This window comes from Mesoplodon densirostris, chromosome 1 (genome assembly GCF_025265405.1).
Source record: "Mesoplodon densirostris isolate mMesDen1 chromosome 1, mMesDen1 primary haplotype, whole genome shotgun sequence".
NCBI lineage: Eukaryota > Metazoa > Chordata > Mammalia > Artiodactyla > Ziphiidae > Mesoplodon > Mesoplodon densirostris.
In genome coordinates, this window is record NC_082661.1 from 227,877,750 (window position 1) to 227,897,335 (window position 19,586).

General features: G+C 39.8%; 1 protein-coding gene across 2 annotated transcripts in view; it reads left to right on the forward strand.

Annotated features, from left to right (window-relative positions):
* The window catches only part of HHIP (hedgehog interacting protein), a 95,962-nt gene that overhangs the window by 49,214 nt on the left and 27,162 nt on the right, over positions 1–19,586 (forward strand). For both annotated transcript variants that reach the window (XM_060115801.1, XM_060115792.1), the window contains exons 5-10: positions 8,598–8,749; positions 9,128–9,301; positions 10,130–10,273; positions 14,265–14,386; positions 16,664–16,787; positions 17,740–17,870. In XM_060115801.1, the coding sequence (XP_059971784.1) occupies positions 8,598–8,749; positions 9,128–9,301; positions 10,130–10,273; positions 14,265–14,386; positions 16,664–16,787; positions 17,740–17,870 (847 nt within the window). The remainder of the gene's footprint in view (positions 1–8,597; positions 8,750–9,127; positions 9,302–10,129; positions 10,274–14,264; positions 14,387–16,663; positions 16,788–17,739; positions 17,871–19,586) is intronic.

Consider the following 19,586-nt stretch of genomic DNA (forward strand, 5'->3'; position numbering starts at 1 on the left):
TTAAAGGTTCTACAGCAGCTATCTGCTGCCTGGAACAATGTAAAAGGAGGGACAAGTCGATCCATTCTCTAATGTGCCCTCCTGTATCAAATATCACAGTTCAAATGGTAAAAAGCCTAGGGAAAAATAGAAACATGAATGTTGATTCAATTTGACAAATATAAAGTTTGTATAAAATAAATCATGTACACCCATACATAAATTATTGTGACCATAACAGTTTTTACATATGTAACTGAATGTGTATATACTTTTTTCCCCATAGGCATGAGATGTCAAAAGAATATTAGTACCTGGAATAAGAAGCAGCTGGGAAGCTGTAAATTCTAGAAAATAACCGCTTCTAGTATCTTCCCTCTGTGTAGGTCATAACTTAAACCCTATGTGACTGATTTATTTTGTTTATGCTTGAAAAGAGTGGGGAAGAGAATTGTTGAAGAGGGTACTGTGACTTTGAGATAGCCGGTCTCCATCTAGGATGTCTTTTATCCTCTCATTTGTACTTTTCTAGTCTGTTTTTGCATTTGCTACCTTCAGAAGATAAATTGTACAATCCCAAATGTAGATTTAACATGGACCAATTGTTGCATACCAGAAGTTATACACCCCATAAAACACTTCCTAAAAGCTCTGAATTGCTGGGTATCTCCTAGCAGCTCTCCAAATTCATTTGAAGCAGGACAGACCTCTTTGTCAGGTGGATATGGTCGAGGTAAGCATGGGTCCTGCCAGCATTTGAAAATTATAAATACTTTCCTAAAGAACTAGAACAGTGGATAAATACAATTAAGCAGAGAAGAGGCCTTAAAGAGACAAGACAATGCCGTGAAGAGCGTTCAGTTATCAGGAAACCAAAAGAGTAATTAGAAGAAGTTACAGACTTACTTAAAATAAAAGTCAAATGTGGAAAAATAGAGGAAATGTTAAAGAAAAGGGGAGAATTAGTACTATGAGTGATAGGTCCTCAGTATATTGTGGCTGGTTTCATGCTCAGAGAACAGTGAAGGTAAGAAAAGCCAAAAGAGTGAGTAATAAAATGGCACAAGATATTTTATAAAAATGTTCATTTCCAAAGTAAAATTTGAATGGCAGGAAGACTACCAAATTATTCCAAGTCTAACTTCAACTTCTTCAATAGAGTTGACCATGACCTCCTTCTCCCTAGAAAGGAGGATGGGCTAAAGAACCTCTTGGATTTTTTCTGGAGTGTTTTATGACACCAAATGACAGAGGTGTTTTGTTTTGTTTTCCTCACATCAACCAATTCTCCAGTACCAACTGGGTGTCCAACCACTCAGTTCAATTCTGACACTATCTGGAGTTAACCCAGACTCCACAGATTATGGGCTCAGTCCTACAAGACTGTCTCCCTTACAGGTACCAGCTACAAACGGGGTGCCCACGCTACCCACATTTCTGCTTCCCACAAGCTCCCCGTCAGGCTCAATAACTCATAGAAAGACTCACAGAACTCAGCAAACTGCTTTACTTACTATTACAGGTTTGTTATAAAAGCTATAACTCTGGAGCAGTTGGATGGAAGAGATGCACAGGGCAAGGTATGGGAGTTAGGGGGACATGGAGCTTCCATGCCCTCTCTGGGCACCTCCAGCACTTCCACGCCCTCCAGCACCTCAATGTGTTGACCAACGTGGGAGCTCTCCAGACTCCATTGTTTAAGGTTTTATGGAGGCTTCTTAGGCAGCTATGATTGATGAAATAATGGCCATTGATGATTGAATTCAACCTCCCGTCCGTCACCCCTCCCTGGAGGTTGGTGGGTAGGACTGAAAGCTCCAATCCTTCAATCACATTTTTTGGTTCCTCTGGCTACCAGCCCCCATTTTGAAGCTATCTGGGAGCCCACCAAGAGTCCCTTCATTAGCATAAACTCAGGTAAGGTTGACAGGGCTCATTATGAAGTACAAAAGACACTCCTTTCACTCAGGAAATTCCAATGGTTTTAGGAGCTCTGTGCCAAGATCCAGGGCCAAAGACCAAGTACATTTTTTGGTATAGCACAGACCACATCATGCAGTCCCTCCCATAAACTAAGTCAGGGGCCTCAGGGGATTGACAACTTTCTGAGACCAAATTAGACTTTTGGAACTATTGAAAAGCAATGCTTCTCATCTTTTCCAGGAGTTGTTGGAAAAATGAATCCCCTACAGTGTGTTCCAAAACTTATGAACAAAGCAAAATAACACAGTTTTAGTGAGTTTAAAATCCTCCATTGCATGGAAATGGTTTGGCCACATTGAATTTTACCTTCTTTGCATCCTGTGATTAACACAGGAGTTTTGCTCTTGACGGAATTCATCTATACCCACATGTTAACAGATGGTCTCTGCCTTCTCCTCCTCCATTCTGAAAAGTGCTTTCATTTCACTCTGAAGGGTGTTGGTTGTTCTTGCAATACTCACAGCTGAGGGAGAGCGCTTGCTGTGAAAGCGCTCTCCTTAGGTATCTCTCTCTGTGAATGTACAGGTGAATTTCACCAGCCTCCTGTTTCAGGGTGCTCACAGCAGGGCATGGCCAAGATGGCTCAAGTAATCATTGCTTTGGATCCTTTAAAAAAATAGATTAAAATAGCCATGTGGTAGGCAGGAAATGCCCCTCCCCCAAAGATGTCCTCATCCTAATCTCCAGAACCTGTGAATATGTTACTTTACATGGCAAAGGGGAATTGAGGTTGCACTGGAATTAAGATTATACTGAATTATCTGGGTGGGTTCAAAGTCATCACAAATTCTTAAAAGTGGAAGGGGGAGCAGAGGTCAAAGTGATGAGGTATGAGAAGGATTCATCCTGCTGTTATTGGCTTTGAAGATGGAGGGAGGAGGACATCAACCAAGGAGTGCCAGATGGCTTCTAGAAGCTGGAAGGGACAGGAAATGGATTCTCCCCTAGAGCCTCCAGATAGAAACACAGCCCTGCAAACACATTTATTTCAGCCCAGTAAGACCCATGTTTGATTCTAACTTACAAATTTTAAAATAATATATTTGGATCGTTTTGAGCCACTAAGTTCATGGTGATTTTTATAGCAGCAAGAGAAAACCAATACACCTGCTATTCTAGCTGAGCTAATAATTCTCAAACAAACCTATTTGTCATTTCTAAACAGCAAAAGATTCCAGTCTAAGAAGCAGAGGTTTGCATGAGGAGGGGCCCACATTGGTCTCCAAGTCCCCTTGTTCCTTTCCTGAGAGTGTGCCAGTGAAACATAGATGTGTAAATGACAATTAATAAATGACAATTAATAATTTATCTGTTATAAAACCAAGATTTTTTTTCTTTTTCTTACCAAGTTTTAGAGTGGAGAAACCTCAGTGATACTATGTCAGAAGTTACCCAGAGTAGGTATTTACTATCCTTAATACTTGTGTTTGGGCCATACATATTTCTAATAGTGTAGCACTGTTTAAATACCCTCACCCCAAATCAGCATCATAAAGAAGTTATGGGAGGAATGAAACAACTGAAACTCACTTTGTTATCTGCTTCCATGGGTAAGTTCCTGGAAGGCAGGAATTGGTTCTCACTGATTGTCTTATCCCTGGTGCCAAGTACAATGCCTAACACCTAGTAAGTATTCAATAAATATTTGTCAAATGGGCTTCCCTGGTGGCACAGTGGTTGAGAGTCCGCCTGCTGATGCAGGGGACACAGGTTCGTGTCCCGGTCCGGGAAGATCCCACATGCCACGGAGCGGCTGGGCCCGTGAGCCATGGCTGCTGAGCCTGCACGTCTGGAGCCTGTGCTCCGCAACGGGAGAGGCCACAACAGTGAGAGGCCCGCATACCGCAAAAATATATATATATATATATATGTGTGTGTGTGTGTATATATAGATATGTGTATATATATATATATATATATATATATATATATATATATATATTTGTCGAATGAATGTTAAATACACAATTGTTTTGACAAGGGGGTAACAAGGAATATCTTTAATTTAGCAGTGCATTATTTACTTTAATCTATGTTTCCTTGCTTTCTCTATACCATAAGGCTGTTGTATAGATCACTGAACTTGAAGCCAGTCACTTGCCAAAGGGTAACCTAGCAAACTATGGAAAAATGAGAAATGATGCTCCCAGCTCAGTGCTGCCCAGTCCTGTTTCCTAGAATACACAAGTCAATTGCCATATATGAAATATGAAGGCACAGGAATGAAAATGTATATATATTAAGGCAAATTTTAAAGAAGTTGGAAGTCAGAAAAAAATTAACTTTAACCACATTGAAAGTATGAACACACCAGAGTGTTTTCTTTAAAATATCATAATGAAAGGCCATGCCCCACAATTTCTCTTAAAAAAGAAAAACATACTTCTTGTTAGAACCACCTTATGATTCTCTGTGTTTTTCAATAGATGCTTCATTTTCTTCAAAGAGGAATATTCGTAGTCAATTGGTTAGAACTTCCATGTGTTCACCAGGGAAGAGTTTATCTCAAATCTATAGGACTAGATCTTGTACTTACGTGAAAGTCATCAATACTCTTTGTTTTGGGTTTTTGTCTCTTTTCTGCTGACCCTGTGAAATTGTTCCTGAGAGCTGAATGAGAATTAGAACGGCAGTTAACTACTTATTAAAAGTCTCTAAGGAGGGTTTTATGATTTACTCTGAAACATGGGTTAATCTCAAGGTTCCAAAGTGTATAGGGACATTATTTTCAAATCATTCAGCTACCTGATTTTGAGGAGTCATTGGTGCTTGGTGAGGGGCTGTCCAGAAGTTGATGTGGTATTGAGAGGACTGAGCATGGGGAAGACAGGGGCTCATGGTAGCCTACGATGATGCTTGGTTGAGGCTTCAGTCAGTGAGCTTGGAAAAAAAAAGAAAAAAAGCATTACGCAAACAGAGGAAACCCTAAAGTATTGCTTGTAAATTACTTGTTGCCCATTTGGTTCAGGCAGTGAAATACGCTCCCAGAAGCACGATGTGCACACAAAGCTATTGGTATTAGTAATGAAGTACAAAGTATAATGTGAATATTTGGACACATTGCTGCTTCTCACATGACTAAAGACAACACTTTGGACATTGGGTTAACAGTTTTCAAAAGTATGATGTCAGAAGTCAGTGTCTTTTTGAAAGGTGTGGCTCCCCACACCGCGGATCTTCCATTTGCCATTCTACAAATGTGTCTGTCTCCTTTTTAAGACAGGTTGGCTGAACGAATTAAATTCACTAGAGGTTCATTCTCCCCAAATGCTCAGCAGAAACAAGTCAGTAATTTGACATTTCTGGAAGGAGGGCATGGTTTCAAATCCATAAAGCTACACATAATGAGGGGAAAGGATGGGAAGGAATAAGAAGACAGTCTAACATTGACACAAGGGCTTTCTGCTGAGCCTGGGAGAGCTGGGCTGCTGGTCCAATCCTGACTCCAGGGGCAACACTCAGGCTGTCAGGCGGCAATGTGCCAGTGAAGACTATGGTTGAAGCAACCACAGAGGGTCTGGAAGCCTCAAATCTAGTAGTGGTTCTGGCATTATGGCCTCTGACCCTGGTCCAAAGTTAAACCTTCTTTGGAAAAAAAAAGAAAAAAAGCTTTAGCCAAACGGAGGAAACTCTAAAATATTGCTTGTAAATTACTTGTTGCCCATTTGGTTCAGGCAGTGATGTATACTCCCAGAAGCATGATGTGTACACAAAGCTATCGGTATTAGTAACAAAGTACAAAGTATAATGTGAATATTTGGACACATTGCTGCTTCTCACATGACTAAGGAAAACATTTTGGACATACTTCTCCATCTTTATGATTTGTCAGTAACATACTTTAAATGGACAGCATAACTCTGCAGGCTAATTCAAGCTAAATCTCCTGACAGCAGTCATATATCCTTCCTTCCCAATCTCTGAGCATTTAAGAGTTGTGTTATACGAGATAATTTTAAAAGCTAGTTTCGAGAGACACTCTAGGATATTTACATAGAATGTTAAATTTTTTCATCAATATAGCTATGAAAGTGAGTATTTCTCTGAAATGATTTGAGTCATGAGTCATGTTTCTAAACCACCCAGAACACTACTTCACACCTGGAAGTTGACTTTAAAAAAATGAAATCACATGTAATGATTACACAAATGTAAATCCTATAACCTGAAAAATTCAGGACATTTTAAAATGACTTTTTTGATTTATATTCTTGTCATTCAGTTGTCTCATTCTGTTGCCATATTTGACCCTTTTTTTTTTTTTTTTTTTTGCTGTACGCGGGCCTCTCACTGCTGTGGCCTCTCCCGTTGCGGAGCACAGGCTCCGGACACACAGGCTCCGCGGCCATGGCTCGCGGGCCCAGCCGCTCCGCGGCATGTGGGATCCTCCGGGATCGGGGCACGAACCCGTGTCCCCTGCATCGGCAGGCGGACTCTCAACCACTGCGCCACCAGGGAGGCCCCATATTTGACCCTTTAATAAAAGTCAGTGATGCCCCTCTAAATTCATTCGCGTGATAGGTGAATCTTTAACGTAAACGACTGTCTTCTATCACTTGTGGATTTATTTCAATCTCTTTTCCCATCTGTCTCTCTACAGTGCATGAATTCTATGTTCCTAATTCCCAAAAAGCAACTAGCACAGTTTTAAACTATGTTGCTAGCCAGCTCAAGTTGTCTTTCAGATGATTTGATTAAAAACTACAAAAGAACTACTTTCAACAAAAGCTTCTTATAGTGGAACGCAAACATTTGTGAAGTGGGTTTGCAGTACTTACCCTGCATTCACAGCTTTAGAGGGAAATATATGCAGAGAGGAATTAATCACAAACTAAATCCCCCCAGGCCTCCTTATACATCTATCAAGGAGGTTTACATGTGCAGTGGCTTTTCTACAATCGAATCTTAGTTACACATCCCTGTTTTCAATATCTCATAAGAAAGGCAAGAGATGTTTATTTGCTGAAGATATAAGAAGAAAAACAGCAATGTTGAGTCAGTATTAAAATCATCATAACAAGAAAACCCAAAACACCAAGGCTCATTCATAAATACTAGTCATAAAGACTTACCCTTCTGCGAGCTTGTTATTGAGCTTAAAATTAATCATATCGTGATATGCAAATGAAGAGGCTGCCTTTTTTGACATTTGAATAATACTTTGGTAGGTCTGGGATATTTGCATCCACTTTATTATTTACACACTCAAAGTTTGGATGTTTTCCACTTTGGATGGCATACCTCTGAAAGCAGTTTTTCTCTAATCTGAGAAATAAAACAAACGGTGTTTATTAAAAGTGAACTTTTATGCCTAAAGCTTTAAATTCACAAATCCTTGGAGCACACAAACTACAAACAGTTCTGTGCTTTGTTAGTAACACATGCTATCCTGGGGGACAGAGGCAGAGAGCGCTTCCGTGATTGAGCACAGCCTTGTGAAGAAATGGCAGCATTAGACTTTTTTCCCTCTAACACTTCTAAGGAGTAACTTACAGCTTTTTGCCATAAGAATGTTGTGCTGTTGAATGAAACAGCGTGTATAAGGTGATGTCCTAACGGCATTCGCAACATTCAATTTCTGCCACGTTTTTCGCCGTTGTGCATAACTCAGCAGAGTACAGAGGAAGTGATCCCTGGCTCACCAGAATCTGAACTTGAAGTCTCTGATCTAGATAATTTTAGATACTTTGATTTCATTATAGAAATTCCTAGACTACTTGTGGGATAAAACAAATGCTAAGACCATATTGAGTTTCATCGAGCTGAATTAGCAGAAAATAAAGATAAAATGCCTTTCTATTTAAGCACACGATGATGTTTTAATTGTTACAGCATTTGGCATGCCCAATGTATACAATTCTTGACATTCATACAATAACAAAAGAAGGTTGTTTGGGATTTTTCTTTTATTTCCTAGTGTCTCCTTTCCTCTCTAGGATTTTTCCCACCCCCATCCCAGCCCTGGCTTTTAGCTCTCCTTTCACTTCTCCATTTTTCTATAAGGAAAAAAACTCTAGGCAGCAAAGGGATATATGTAAAAATACCTCATTTCGATGTAGAGAGGCCAAGGCTGCTTATTACCTAGCTATGATGAACAGACCACCACGGTTGTGACAACTGATGTAGATGCCTCCAGGGTAAAACAAAGGTTTACATATTACACAAGCAATTTAACTGTTTTCTAAACAGATTGCCAAGACAGTGGGAGTTGGCAGCCCACACTGTGTTTTAGGTTTTGGAGACTTGGATTAGAAGTCACTGCTGATTATGAACCTTTTTATTTGTCTTCTGTGAACTACAAGCAACCTAGTAACCCAGCAAAGAATTCTTCACAGCACTTAAACTTGTCTTCCTAGCTTCCCCAGATTACATACACAAATCACTTGACAAAAGTGGTGTAAGGGTCCTGTGTATAGATAACCACACAAGACAATTGTCTTGTTCTAACCCTTAAAGAGTTCCGCAAAGTGAAATGTTTTATAATCCTTTTTGTGCAGTAGGCAAGGAAGAAAAGAAAAGAGTTTGGGCAAAGATTATCCAGGAGAAAGAAAGAGACTCTTTTGGGGGTTCCAGTTGAAACACAATAAAGAACATAATTAACTTCACAATTCTTTGTGTTTTTCATTTGACTGCAGGGAGGAGATGAAAGAGGACTGCTAAGCCTTGCATTCCATCCCAATTACAAGAAAAATGGAAAGCTCTATGTGTCTTATACCACCAACCAAGAACGGTGGGCTATGGGGCCTCATGACCATATTCTCAGAGTTGTGGAATACACAGTATCCAGGTACCACTAAAAGACATTTAATCTTATTTTCTCATTATCTCTTTATAATTTTTTGTTTAGAATTTACAAATAATTAACCATCAGGTGGCAATCATTAAACCCCAATCTCCATCTGGCTTAAAATCCTGTGTGTGTCTTTAAGGAAAATTGCAAAAACTGGTAGCTTTGGCACTTTTCCACAATTCTCTTTCAACTTAAATGCCACTTCGGAAGCCTAGAGACTAACGTCATTTTTCAGTAATTTTTATTGGCTACAGTTTCAGTATGTTTGCTTATTTACATGCCACGTGTTTGCTTCCCCCTTTGTGCCCTATTTACTTTCTGTGGGTTCACCTTACATCTTTCCCAATCATGGTTTGTTTCCTCCCCACCACCTAGAAAAAATCCCCATCAAGTGGATTTGAGAACAGCCAGAGTATTTCTTGAAGTCGCAGAACTCCACAGAAAGCATCTGGGAGGACAGCTGCTCTTTGGTCCTGACAGCTTTCTGTACATCATCCTCGGTGATGGGATGATCACTCTGGATGATATGGAAGAAATGGATGGGTTAAGGTAAAAAAATAAAACAAAGAAACAGATGCCCCTTGATGGTAAAATGTTTTCAGTGAGTTATATCACTTATGTCTTTGAATTATATCACCTCGGTTAAATATTCAAATTTTATTATCAGCATCTGCATTTAAAACATGGAGAGGGGGCTTCCCTGGTGGCACAGTGGTTGAGAGTCCACCTGCCGATGCAGGGGACACGGGTTCGTGCCCCGGGAAAGTCCCACATGCCACGGAGCGGCTGGGCTCGTGAGCCATGGCCGCTGAGCCTGCACGTCCAGAGCCTGTGCTCCGCAACGGGAGAGGCCACAACAGTGAGAGGCCTGCGTAGCACATTAAAAAAAAAAAAAAAAAATCAAGAGGAATTCAAATAAATATGCTGTTATAATATTTTTGAAAGTCGCTCTACTGAGATGTCCTGAAACGAGTTCCTGCTGTGGGGTTTGTGCAGTAGTTGCCCTGCACATCCCTGCTGCCTTCGACACTCTACCTAATGGACCAACATTGTCCAGTGGAGCTTCCTGTGGGACGTTAAATATGTGGTTTGGCAAAAAAAAAAAAAAATCAGTTTAGAGGACGGATGCCAAAAGCAGCGCACCACCAATGCTGCAGGCTTCAGCCACCGTCGAGCTGTCCCGGTGTTGCCACGTGTCTGAAGGCAAACTGCCCCTGGTTTCATTTCCCACGATATGGAATTTGGAACTTTAATAATTTTGTGTCAAATGGGGGGCGGGGGGTGGTTTTGTAGCCGTAGGGCAACTTCCCAGCACTGAGTGCAGGCGCAATACGTAACAAAAACGGAAAGCACTTACGTTGTCCTCCGATTCCTCAGCGACTTCACAGGTTCCGTGCTCCGTCTGGACGTGGATACTGCCATGTGCCACGTGCCTTATTCCATACCCAAGAGCAACCCGCACTTCAACAGCACCAACCAGCCCCCGGAAGTGTTTGCCCATGGCCTCCACGATCCAGGCAGGTGAGAACACAAGCCCGTCCTCTCTCCTGCCCTACAGCAGGGCCGGGATTCACAAAGTGGGGAAAGAAAGAGGGTTTCCGGGTGCGGAGCAGCCAAGAGTGGTATCCAAGGTTATGCCTCTAAAATTACACCGGTTCATTATCTTACCCAGTATTTTGCCCTCTTTCTTCTGTTAATGTGTGAAGCAGATGGAGAAGGCAGATTAGACAAGGCAGAGGACAAGTTCACAGAGAAATATCGCCTTAACATTTTGGAGAGTTATTATTGGATAAACACTGGTGGACAGGTGTCATGATGAAGACTTTAATCTGAGCAATTCAGATAATATTATTCAGATGATAAACTTGGTCTCCTTAAACCGCTCTAAATGTTAATTTCCTTATAAATACATTAAATGAGGATGGTAATAGCCACCTTGCAAGGATGCTGTAATGATTAAATACAGATCTATACGTGAAGAATCCAATAGAGTATCTGACACACGTGATGGACTTTAAATAAATTATGGTTCTTATTATCATAGCTTCACTTAACCGATGATGACACGGTGTCATTTGGAAGGAATTGAGCTACATGTTAGCATTTTTTTACTTGAAAGAAATTACAAATACTGAAGGAATTCAGATTGACTGTTTACTACAATGAGTCATAAAGAAAGGACCGCTAAGAAGAATGTAGAATGAGACATTTGGGGTATACTTGAAAAATGCTAAGAATTGTAATATAGCAATTCTATGATGAAAGCTTTATCTAATCTGTGGTCTGTTATTCATACTAAGGGGTATCTGGCCACATTTATTCATTTACTAGTTATTATCGCTATTTAATATTTATTGAGTGTGCACTACATGCAAGGTGAGTATTTCTCGAACTTTTTCTTTTTATAATCCCTCCTGCTCTTCATCTCCCTTCCATCAAAGTCCAAGTCTACAGTTCATTTCCTTTTTGGCATCTCAGCAGATCTTAAAATCTGGGCGACAGGGACTACTTAAGGTGGGTTCAGGAAGTGGATGAAACTGTCACATTCCATTCCTAGAGCTCAGAACCGGCAGATACCACCACAAAGCAGCACTTTGAAGTCAAGCAGCCTGAGTCACCACAATCCCACTGGAGCCTTCATGTAACCTTCCCGGGGGGTCCCGACCCTCAGTGTGAAAACACAGGGCGAGGTGCCTTACAGCCCTTACGTGCGGCAGGATGCCTGTGCTGTGGAGTCTTACCTCTTCCCGTGATAGAGGGCTGAACGGTCTGCCTCCCTCCAAGAGTATTTCAAGCAAAGGAGGACTTAATAAAGCAGAAAGGAAACTAAAATCATTATTGGCTAAAAGTAAAGCTGGCTCTTATTAAGCACCTTGGCGCAGAGTAGCAAACCACGTATCATGTGCCCATCATCTGATTGATAACTGTCAGCCACCACTCTGAGGTAGCTGGCATCAGGAACCTCCCCCTGCCTTTTTTTAAAGACTTGAATCTTTAGATCAGTTTTCAGTTCACAGCAAAATGGAGCAGAAAGCACAGAGATTTCCCTGCCTCCTCACATACATAGCCTCCCCCACCCAAGTGGACCATTTGTTACAATTGATGACCCTACACTGACACATTATTACCACTCAAAGACCATAGTTTACATAGGGTTCCCTCCTAGGGTTGTACATCCTATGGGTTTGGACACATGTATAATGACATGGATCCACCCTTATAGTATCATACTGAGAAGTTTCACTGTCTGCGCTCTTTTTTTATATGAGACTAAAGGTTAAAAAGGCCAAGTGGTTCTTGGTGGATTTGATATTCAGTCAGAGCTAGACCTCATGGTCTCCAGCAAGTCCACCTTTGGGAGACCTGGCCAAAGGTCTCTTTGCTCTTTCTTTGTTAGAAACACAAAGCTTTTTTGGTCAGAGTTTCTCCATTTTCAAAAGAAAAGCAGTACAGGGGCTTCCCTGGTGGCACAGTGGTTGAGAGTCTGCCTGCCGATGCAGGGGACACGGGTTTGTGCCCCGGTCCGGGAGGATCCCACATGCCGCGGAGCGGCTGGGCCCGTGAGCCATGGCCGCTGAGCGTGTGCATCCGGAGACTGTGCTCCGCAACGGGAGAGGACACAACAGTGAGAGGCCCACATACTGCAAAAAAAAAAAAGCAGTACAGGAAAAATTTCTCACCCTGTATGGACTTGGTTCCACCTTAAGTCACAGCAGGTCTGTGTCAGGATCCCTGCCAGACGTTGTATTCTGCGAATCTTTGAATTAATGAGGACAAGAAAGTGACTGCGGCCACAGAACCACTAACCCACCTTTGGCAGGTCAGGCTACTATGAATAGGATCATTTGGAGCCAACAGGTTTTGTTTCACTGTTGTTGTTGCTTAAATAATTGCTGCATGTGACTCTTATGTCTCTTAAGCTCCAGAATCTACTCTCAGATTTTTATTTTAATTTTGTAATTTATTTAATAGCCCCAATGAATTTGTTTTTGTCATTAGTGTATTTTATTGGCCTAAAACAATGATTCTCAGTGGGATGATTTTACCCCCAGAGGACATTTGGCAATATCTAGAAGCATTTTTGGTTTTCACAAATTGGAAGGAGGAGATCATGTTACTGCCATCGAGTGTATGGAGGTCAAAGATGCCGCTAAATATCCTGTAGTGCTCAGAACAAACCCCTCTTCCCCCACAAAAGAGAGAAATATCTGGCCCCAAATGTCAATAATGCCAAGCTTGGGAAACCTAAAAACAGTGCAAGACTGTTTTCCAAATTTGTGAGAACTTCAAAAATGTTATCCAACTTCATTCTTCCCCCAACCCAAACTCCCCATACCTAGTCACTCATTGACTTAAACATTCAACAAATATTGAGCCCCTCTTATATTCCTGGGTTTGAACTAAGGAGTATAAATACAGTGATAAAGAGGTCGGAAGTGGTTCCTGTTCCCATGGACTTTACAGTCAGTGGCTTAAGTCACAGAAATATTCTGGCCCCAGATTGGGGGCGTGAACACAAAGTCAGAGTCCACGTGAAAGACCTCAGTGGTTGTGGGGATCAGCTTTATTTTATTCCTTGAATTGGAGTGCATGCTTTCCTTCATTAGAGCAGCCCGCACTTTAGAACGTAGTGATTCTATGTAAGAAACACAAAACCAGTACTATAACTATTACAGGTTATCCGTGACTTATGATGGGGTTAAGTCCTGATGAAGCCATTATCAGTTGAAAATACCGTTAAGTCGAAAATGCACTTAATGGTCCTCACCTACCGAGCCTCATAGCTTAGTCTAGCCCACCTTAAACGTGCTCAGAACACTCACACCGGCCTACAGTTGGGCACAATCTTCTAACACAGAGCCTATTGGATGTTGAATATCTCATGTCATTTATTGAGTACTGTACTGAAAGTGGAAAGCAGAATGGTTGCAGGGATGTGGAATCGGTGTCAGTGTATCGTTGTTTCCCCTCGTGATGGAGTGGCTGACCGGGAGCTGCAGCTGCCACTGCCCAGCATCACGAGAGAGTATGGTACCACGTCATTAGCCCAGGAAAAGATGAAAATTCACAATTGGAAGTATGGTTTCTACTGAATGTGTACTGCTTCCACAGCATCATAAAGCTGAGTCATCATTAAGTTGGGGACCAAGTGTTCTGTAGCACGTGTTGCAGATGTGAATTGATGGTGCCCCCATTCTTACTCTTATACTCTACCAGTGTATTACACATGTGCTATTCCTTAACAACAGACTCACAAATGTTCTGAGTCAGTGTGCACATTCATAATGGAGGTAGATACCAAGAGAAATTAAGAAATATACTCCAGAGATCATTAAACTTCAGCAAAGTCAGCAAACAGGATGTTTCCTTTGGTGGTTTTTAGAGGTTCCAAACTAAATCGCCCATAGGATCCTTGCCAGCCCACAAAGGATTCCTATGTCAGGAATCTCTGGTCTGAGCTTAGAAGATACCCCGGTTGGAATTCATGGGTATCACCCCCATTTTGTCACAGATGTGCTGTGGATCGACACCCCACTGACATAAACATCAACTTAACAATACTTTGCTCAGACTCCAATGGAAAGAACAGATCATCAGCCAGAATCCTACAGATAATTAAGGGAAAAGATTATGGTAAGTAGAGCATAATTTGTTGATTTGGCTTTAGTTTGGGCTTTGTTTTATTTTAATATATTAATTGAAGAGAAAAGGATTTCTGCAAAATGAGCATTTGGGAAAGCATCAAAATACTGGCCTAACCATGATGAGGGCGTCAATTGCTCACTTTTTAAAGGTCCAGTGACTCTTACAAGCTCTAGGGGTTCCATGTGGGTAATTACCTTTCCCATGGATTGAATGGTGCTCTGTAGGTCCAAAAATTTAATGGACCTTCAAAAGTTAGCAGTTTATATTTTGCTCATCTGAGAATCGAGATGAATACCTTCTATTTATTTAATATATAAGGGAGAACTTGTCTTAACATCTTATATACAGAGGAAAAAAACAAGTGCTGAAGGTAAGAAATTTCTCAATACCCAACATACGAGTCTCAGCAATTAGGAAAATTATAAGTGTTTCAAATAAGAATGTATTTTTTAAAGGTGTTTATTTTAGAGAAAACAAAGTAATAGACTTATAAAAACATGACTTATTTACCCAAGTCATGAAGATGGAATGTTTAGATCTTAAACTTATTCTTAATAGCATGATTACTAGAGTATTTAGAGATACATATTAAAATATAAAGTTAATATTTTTCAGTGTTTTTGTATATGCTCCTTTTAGAGGAAACAACGTATCAAATATGATTATGATTCAGGGAATATAGTAGATGAAGATTATTAAATTGATTGCTTCTTCTATTTATTCATTCAATATGGTTATTTACTTAGTACCAGGAATGAAGCAGCTGTGTTGGTTCATGTGGTATTCAGTTATTTTACTTTATTTTTTTTCAGGTATTCATGTATGTGTGTGTGCATCTTATAAAAGCCAAACCAAAGAATAATGTGGTTAGAAAAAAAACTAATGAGTCACTAGCTTGTGGGAATTTTGGTTATATTTGTAGATTAAATTCTGCAATCACATTAATTGGGGTTCAGCTGAAACTGGTTATAATATTGATGGCCTTACATTTATGTATTAAACACACAGCCACAGAATCCTTTTACAATGTGTATATATATATACACACACACATATATATATATGCACATACATATATAATTTTATTTGTTAACTGTACCTCAATAAATCAGGAAAAAAAAACCAAAGAGCCACATCCACAATGCTTACTACCTGCCAGCTCCTGCAGTAAGCACTTTGCAAACTTCAGTCATTTCATTTACAGAGAAACCCTATGTGGTAGGCACTCTTATTGGCCACATTGTACAAATGAGGGAACTGAGACACAGAAAGGTTGACTGTCACACAACGTAAAGTGACAGGATCTGGATTTGAACCTGACTCCAGAGTTCATGACCTTAGTCTTTCAGTTACGCTGCCTCTCAGTATCCTTTTTTTAAAAAACATATCTGTTCTACTTTTTATAATATCGTATTCACCATAATCACATGGGGAGGGGGGAGGACTTTAGAATTACTGTCTTTCCACAGAAGCTTTTGCCTAAAATACTTCCTGTTGATAGTGACTTATTTAAGTACATAATAAGCAATTTTCAGATTAATTTGCAGCTGACTTTATCTTATCCATTGCAACTGGCATCCCTGTATTCAAGTACATAATAACATGCCTGGAAAGACTGAGATACATGTCTATCCACATGTAATTCTGAAGGAATGACTGAAATAGACTTTGCTAACCACATGACTCTATAAAAAAAACTCTTAAAACATTTTAAATGAAGATATTACTGGACTAAGTGACAGTGTTTTAAAATATGCAACAAATGTGGTCTTGAAGACCTTTTATGTACCATACCTTTATTTTCTTTAAAGCTTGAACATTTATACATTTTATAAAATTTGAGAGGTCTGGCTCAGTTTAGTAGGCATATGCAAAAGCATTTCTACAAAAAATTCAATATTAAAAAAATTAAGTATTTTTTTAAGTATTTTAGTTCTAAAGTCCATGATTTTGCAAAATATCCAGATTCTAATGTCATTGAAAATTTTATACGTCTTGGCAGTTATAATAACAACAAGCATTTGCAGAGCATTTTTATTTCATTCCGCTATGCGTGGAAGCCCTTTACATTATATTTAATTACATTATATTTAAGCAAAAGGGGTAATTATTTTCACTAAATATCTACAACAAGGATCCATCTTATGCATCATGGAACACATTTCAGAGTTAAATTACTGTAATAATTGTGGTGTGGCCTACATTACCTTTCCTTTATGAAAATACATTTCATTTGATCTAATGTTATGTTTTTTTTATTTCCAGAAAGTGAGCCATCACTTTTAGAATTCAAGCCATTCAGTAATGGTCCTTTGGTTGGTGGGTTTGTTTACCGAGGCTGCCAGTCGGAAAGACTCTATGGAAGCTACGTGTTTGGAGATCGTAATGGGTAGGTTTCCTGATACCACAGTTTGATAGATCAAATGACATATCATTTATTATTGGGCAAACCATCATAAAATATTCAAATGATTGCCTCCCTTTGGAAATCAGGTGTGGGACACACATAAATATTATTATTTACTTTTAGTTCCACCATGTTTGGTGGGATAATTCAAGAACTTCCTAAAAGATGCTTTTTAAACATACTTGATCAAATTCATAAAATAATTTTTAAGAGCAGAGAGGTCTTCAGATAGACATTTCATATTATTTAGAGTCTTCCCTTCATCCTTAACATAAATTTACCATGATCATGAGTAAATTGAAAACTGTGGTTTTACGTGAGTTGTATAAATATTTTAAAAATTATCTGGAAGGCTAAGAAGTTTTGCTTTTGCCAAACTTTTGGGACTTTTGGCAACAGACCTTAATTTGTCTCTATTCATAGGAATGCTTCAAAATTAAATTTTAGCCTAAAGTTTAGAGGTCACATTGTGGATAATTATAAGAAACTCTGTGATGAAACCCAAAATAAGAATCTTGTTCCCCAAGTCACTGGCATTCAGGCATATGGCAGAGCTGATATGCTTGGTCGCTGAAAGGAACTAAAAAAGAGTACTGACCCCATGATCTTCCCCCATCCCTCTCTCTGATTAATAGCACAGCATGGAATCTAGTCCTGGAGAGGAAGTATCATTCTCTGGATGAAGGGGAGGGCTTTTCTCAGACTCAGGTACTTTTAGGACCCCATCTCCAAACAAAATATCATCTTAAGTACTTTCTCTTCACATGGGAATTTCGGCGTATTCACACACATTATGGGCTATATTACTTTTCCCTTTAGAAGCCAGGTCTGTGGCACAACAATTATTTATTATGAGTTTTATTTTAAACATTTTATTGTGTTTTTTAGGCAAAAGCATATTTTCATCGTAGGTTTCTGGTATGTTTTGTTGTAGGAATTTCTTAACCCTCCAGCAAAGTCCTGTGACCAAGCAATGGCAAGAAAAACCACTCTGTCTTGGCAACGGTGGTTCCTGTAGAGGTTACTTTTCAGGTCACATTTTGGGATTTGGAGAAGATGAATTAGGTACTGTACAAACTTTTTCTGTTGTTTCATTCTCAATCTTTGCCCAAGAGGCTCTGTTCTGCTCTGAAAAATAAGTATAACAATCTCATCCTACATTTGTTGGAAATGCAACCTACAGCAAAGATGACCAATTCAGTATTCTCTTCCAATAAACTTTCTCTGGGGGTCTTTAAATCATATTCCTCCCCCCCAGAAATATGAAAGTAATAAAGCAGAAAAATGGGAGTCAGGAACAAAAGAGAATTTTTGAGTCTTGAAGACAGAGAAAATTTTAAATGTCTACTGATATTTTTGATGCAGCTAAGTCATTTGTTTATATTCTCTATCTGAACCTTTGCACTTATCCATGTCTCTTGGAATAAATTAAAATTTGTTGTAATCTGAATCTCACTTTTTTTTTTTTTTTTTTTGTGGTACTCGGGCCTCTCACTGCTGTGGCCTCTCCCGTTGCGGAGCACAGGCTCCGGATGCACAGGCCCAGCGGCCATGGCTCACGGGCCCAACCGCTCCGCGGCATGTGGGATCCTCCCGGACCAGGCCACGAACCCGTGTCCCCTACATCGGCAGGCGGACTCTCAACCACTGTGCCACCAGGGAAGCCCCTGAATCTCACTTTATCCCTTATTGTTTTGCCCATTGAGGCATGAAATTTGTGCAAGATAATCTGACTTTGTAGATCTTCTTTCCAACAGAATGGAAATTATCTTCTCATTGATAATCTCCAGGATAACACACAATTTATTTGTTGGTATGTTATCAAAATGTATACAGCTTAACAAGCAAAAAGAAGTTGATATTGGAATGTTACCAATCAAAGGGTGAAATGCCACCAATTTTAAATTTCAGAGATAAATGTAGTTTTCATAATGATTCCCTTTAAAGAATAATATCTAAACAAACTATGGCTACCATGCTCCTTTAGCCTTGGGGATAAATTTCTAGATATTAAGAAAAGTTGTGCTTCTATCTATATCAGAATTATTAATATTTTTTTAACTTTTTAAATAAATTTATTTATTTATATTTTTGGCTGTGTTGGGTCTTTGTTACTGCATGCGGGCTTTCTCTAGTTGTGGCGAGCAGGGGCTACTCTTCATTGCGGTGTGCAGGCTTCTCATTGCAGTGGCTTCTCCTGTTGCAGAGCGTGGGCTCTAGGCTCGCAGGCTCAGTAGTTGTGGCTTGCAGGCTCTAGAGTGCAGGCTCAGTAGTTGTGGTGCACAGGCTTAGTAGCTCCGCGGCACGTGGGATATTCCTGGACCAGGGCTCGAACTCGTGTCCCCTGCACTGGCAGGCAGATTCTTAACTACTGCGCCACCAGGGAAGTCCCTAAATCAGAATTATTTACTCTAAACACGCAGATTTGGTTTTCCTACATCAAACAGAGAATTCTTCAGAAATACATCCATGCCATTCACTTAGGTTACCAAGGGACTCAGACAAGTTTCCTGAAACACAGCACACAGATTTCAAAGCCGCAGGAATATAAGGATTCAAAGAAGAGAAGTCCAATCTATCTTTTTCTTGTTCTAGTATTGAAAGCATCTTGCATTTAATTTTCCCTTGAAATTCTCCTACCCCATTCAAATGAACCAGAAGGATACCTTTTCTAGCTTAAATCTTCTGTAATTGTAATTTAAACGTCATTGGCAAACTCTGATTTTAAAATATAAATTAGGGTCACATTGTTTGTGGCAGAGTTAGAGATGAGTATTTGGA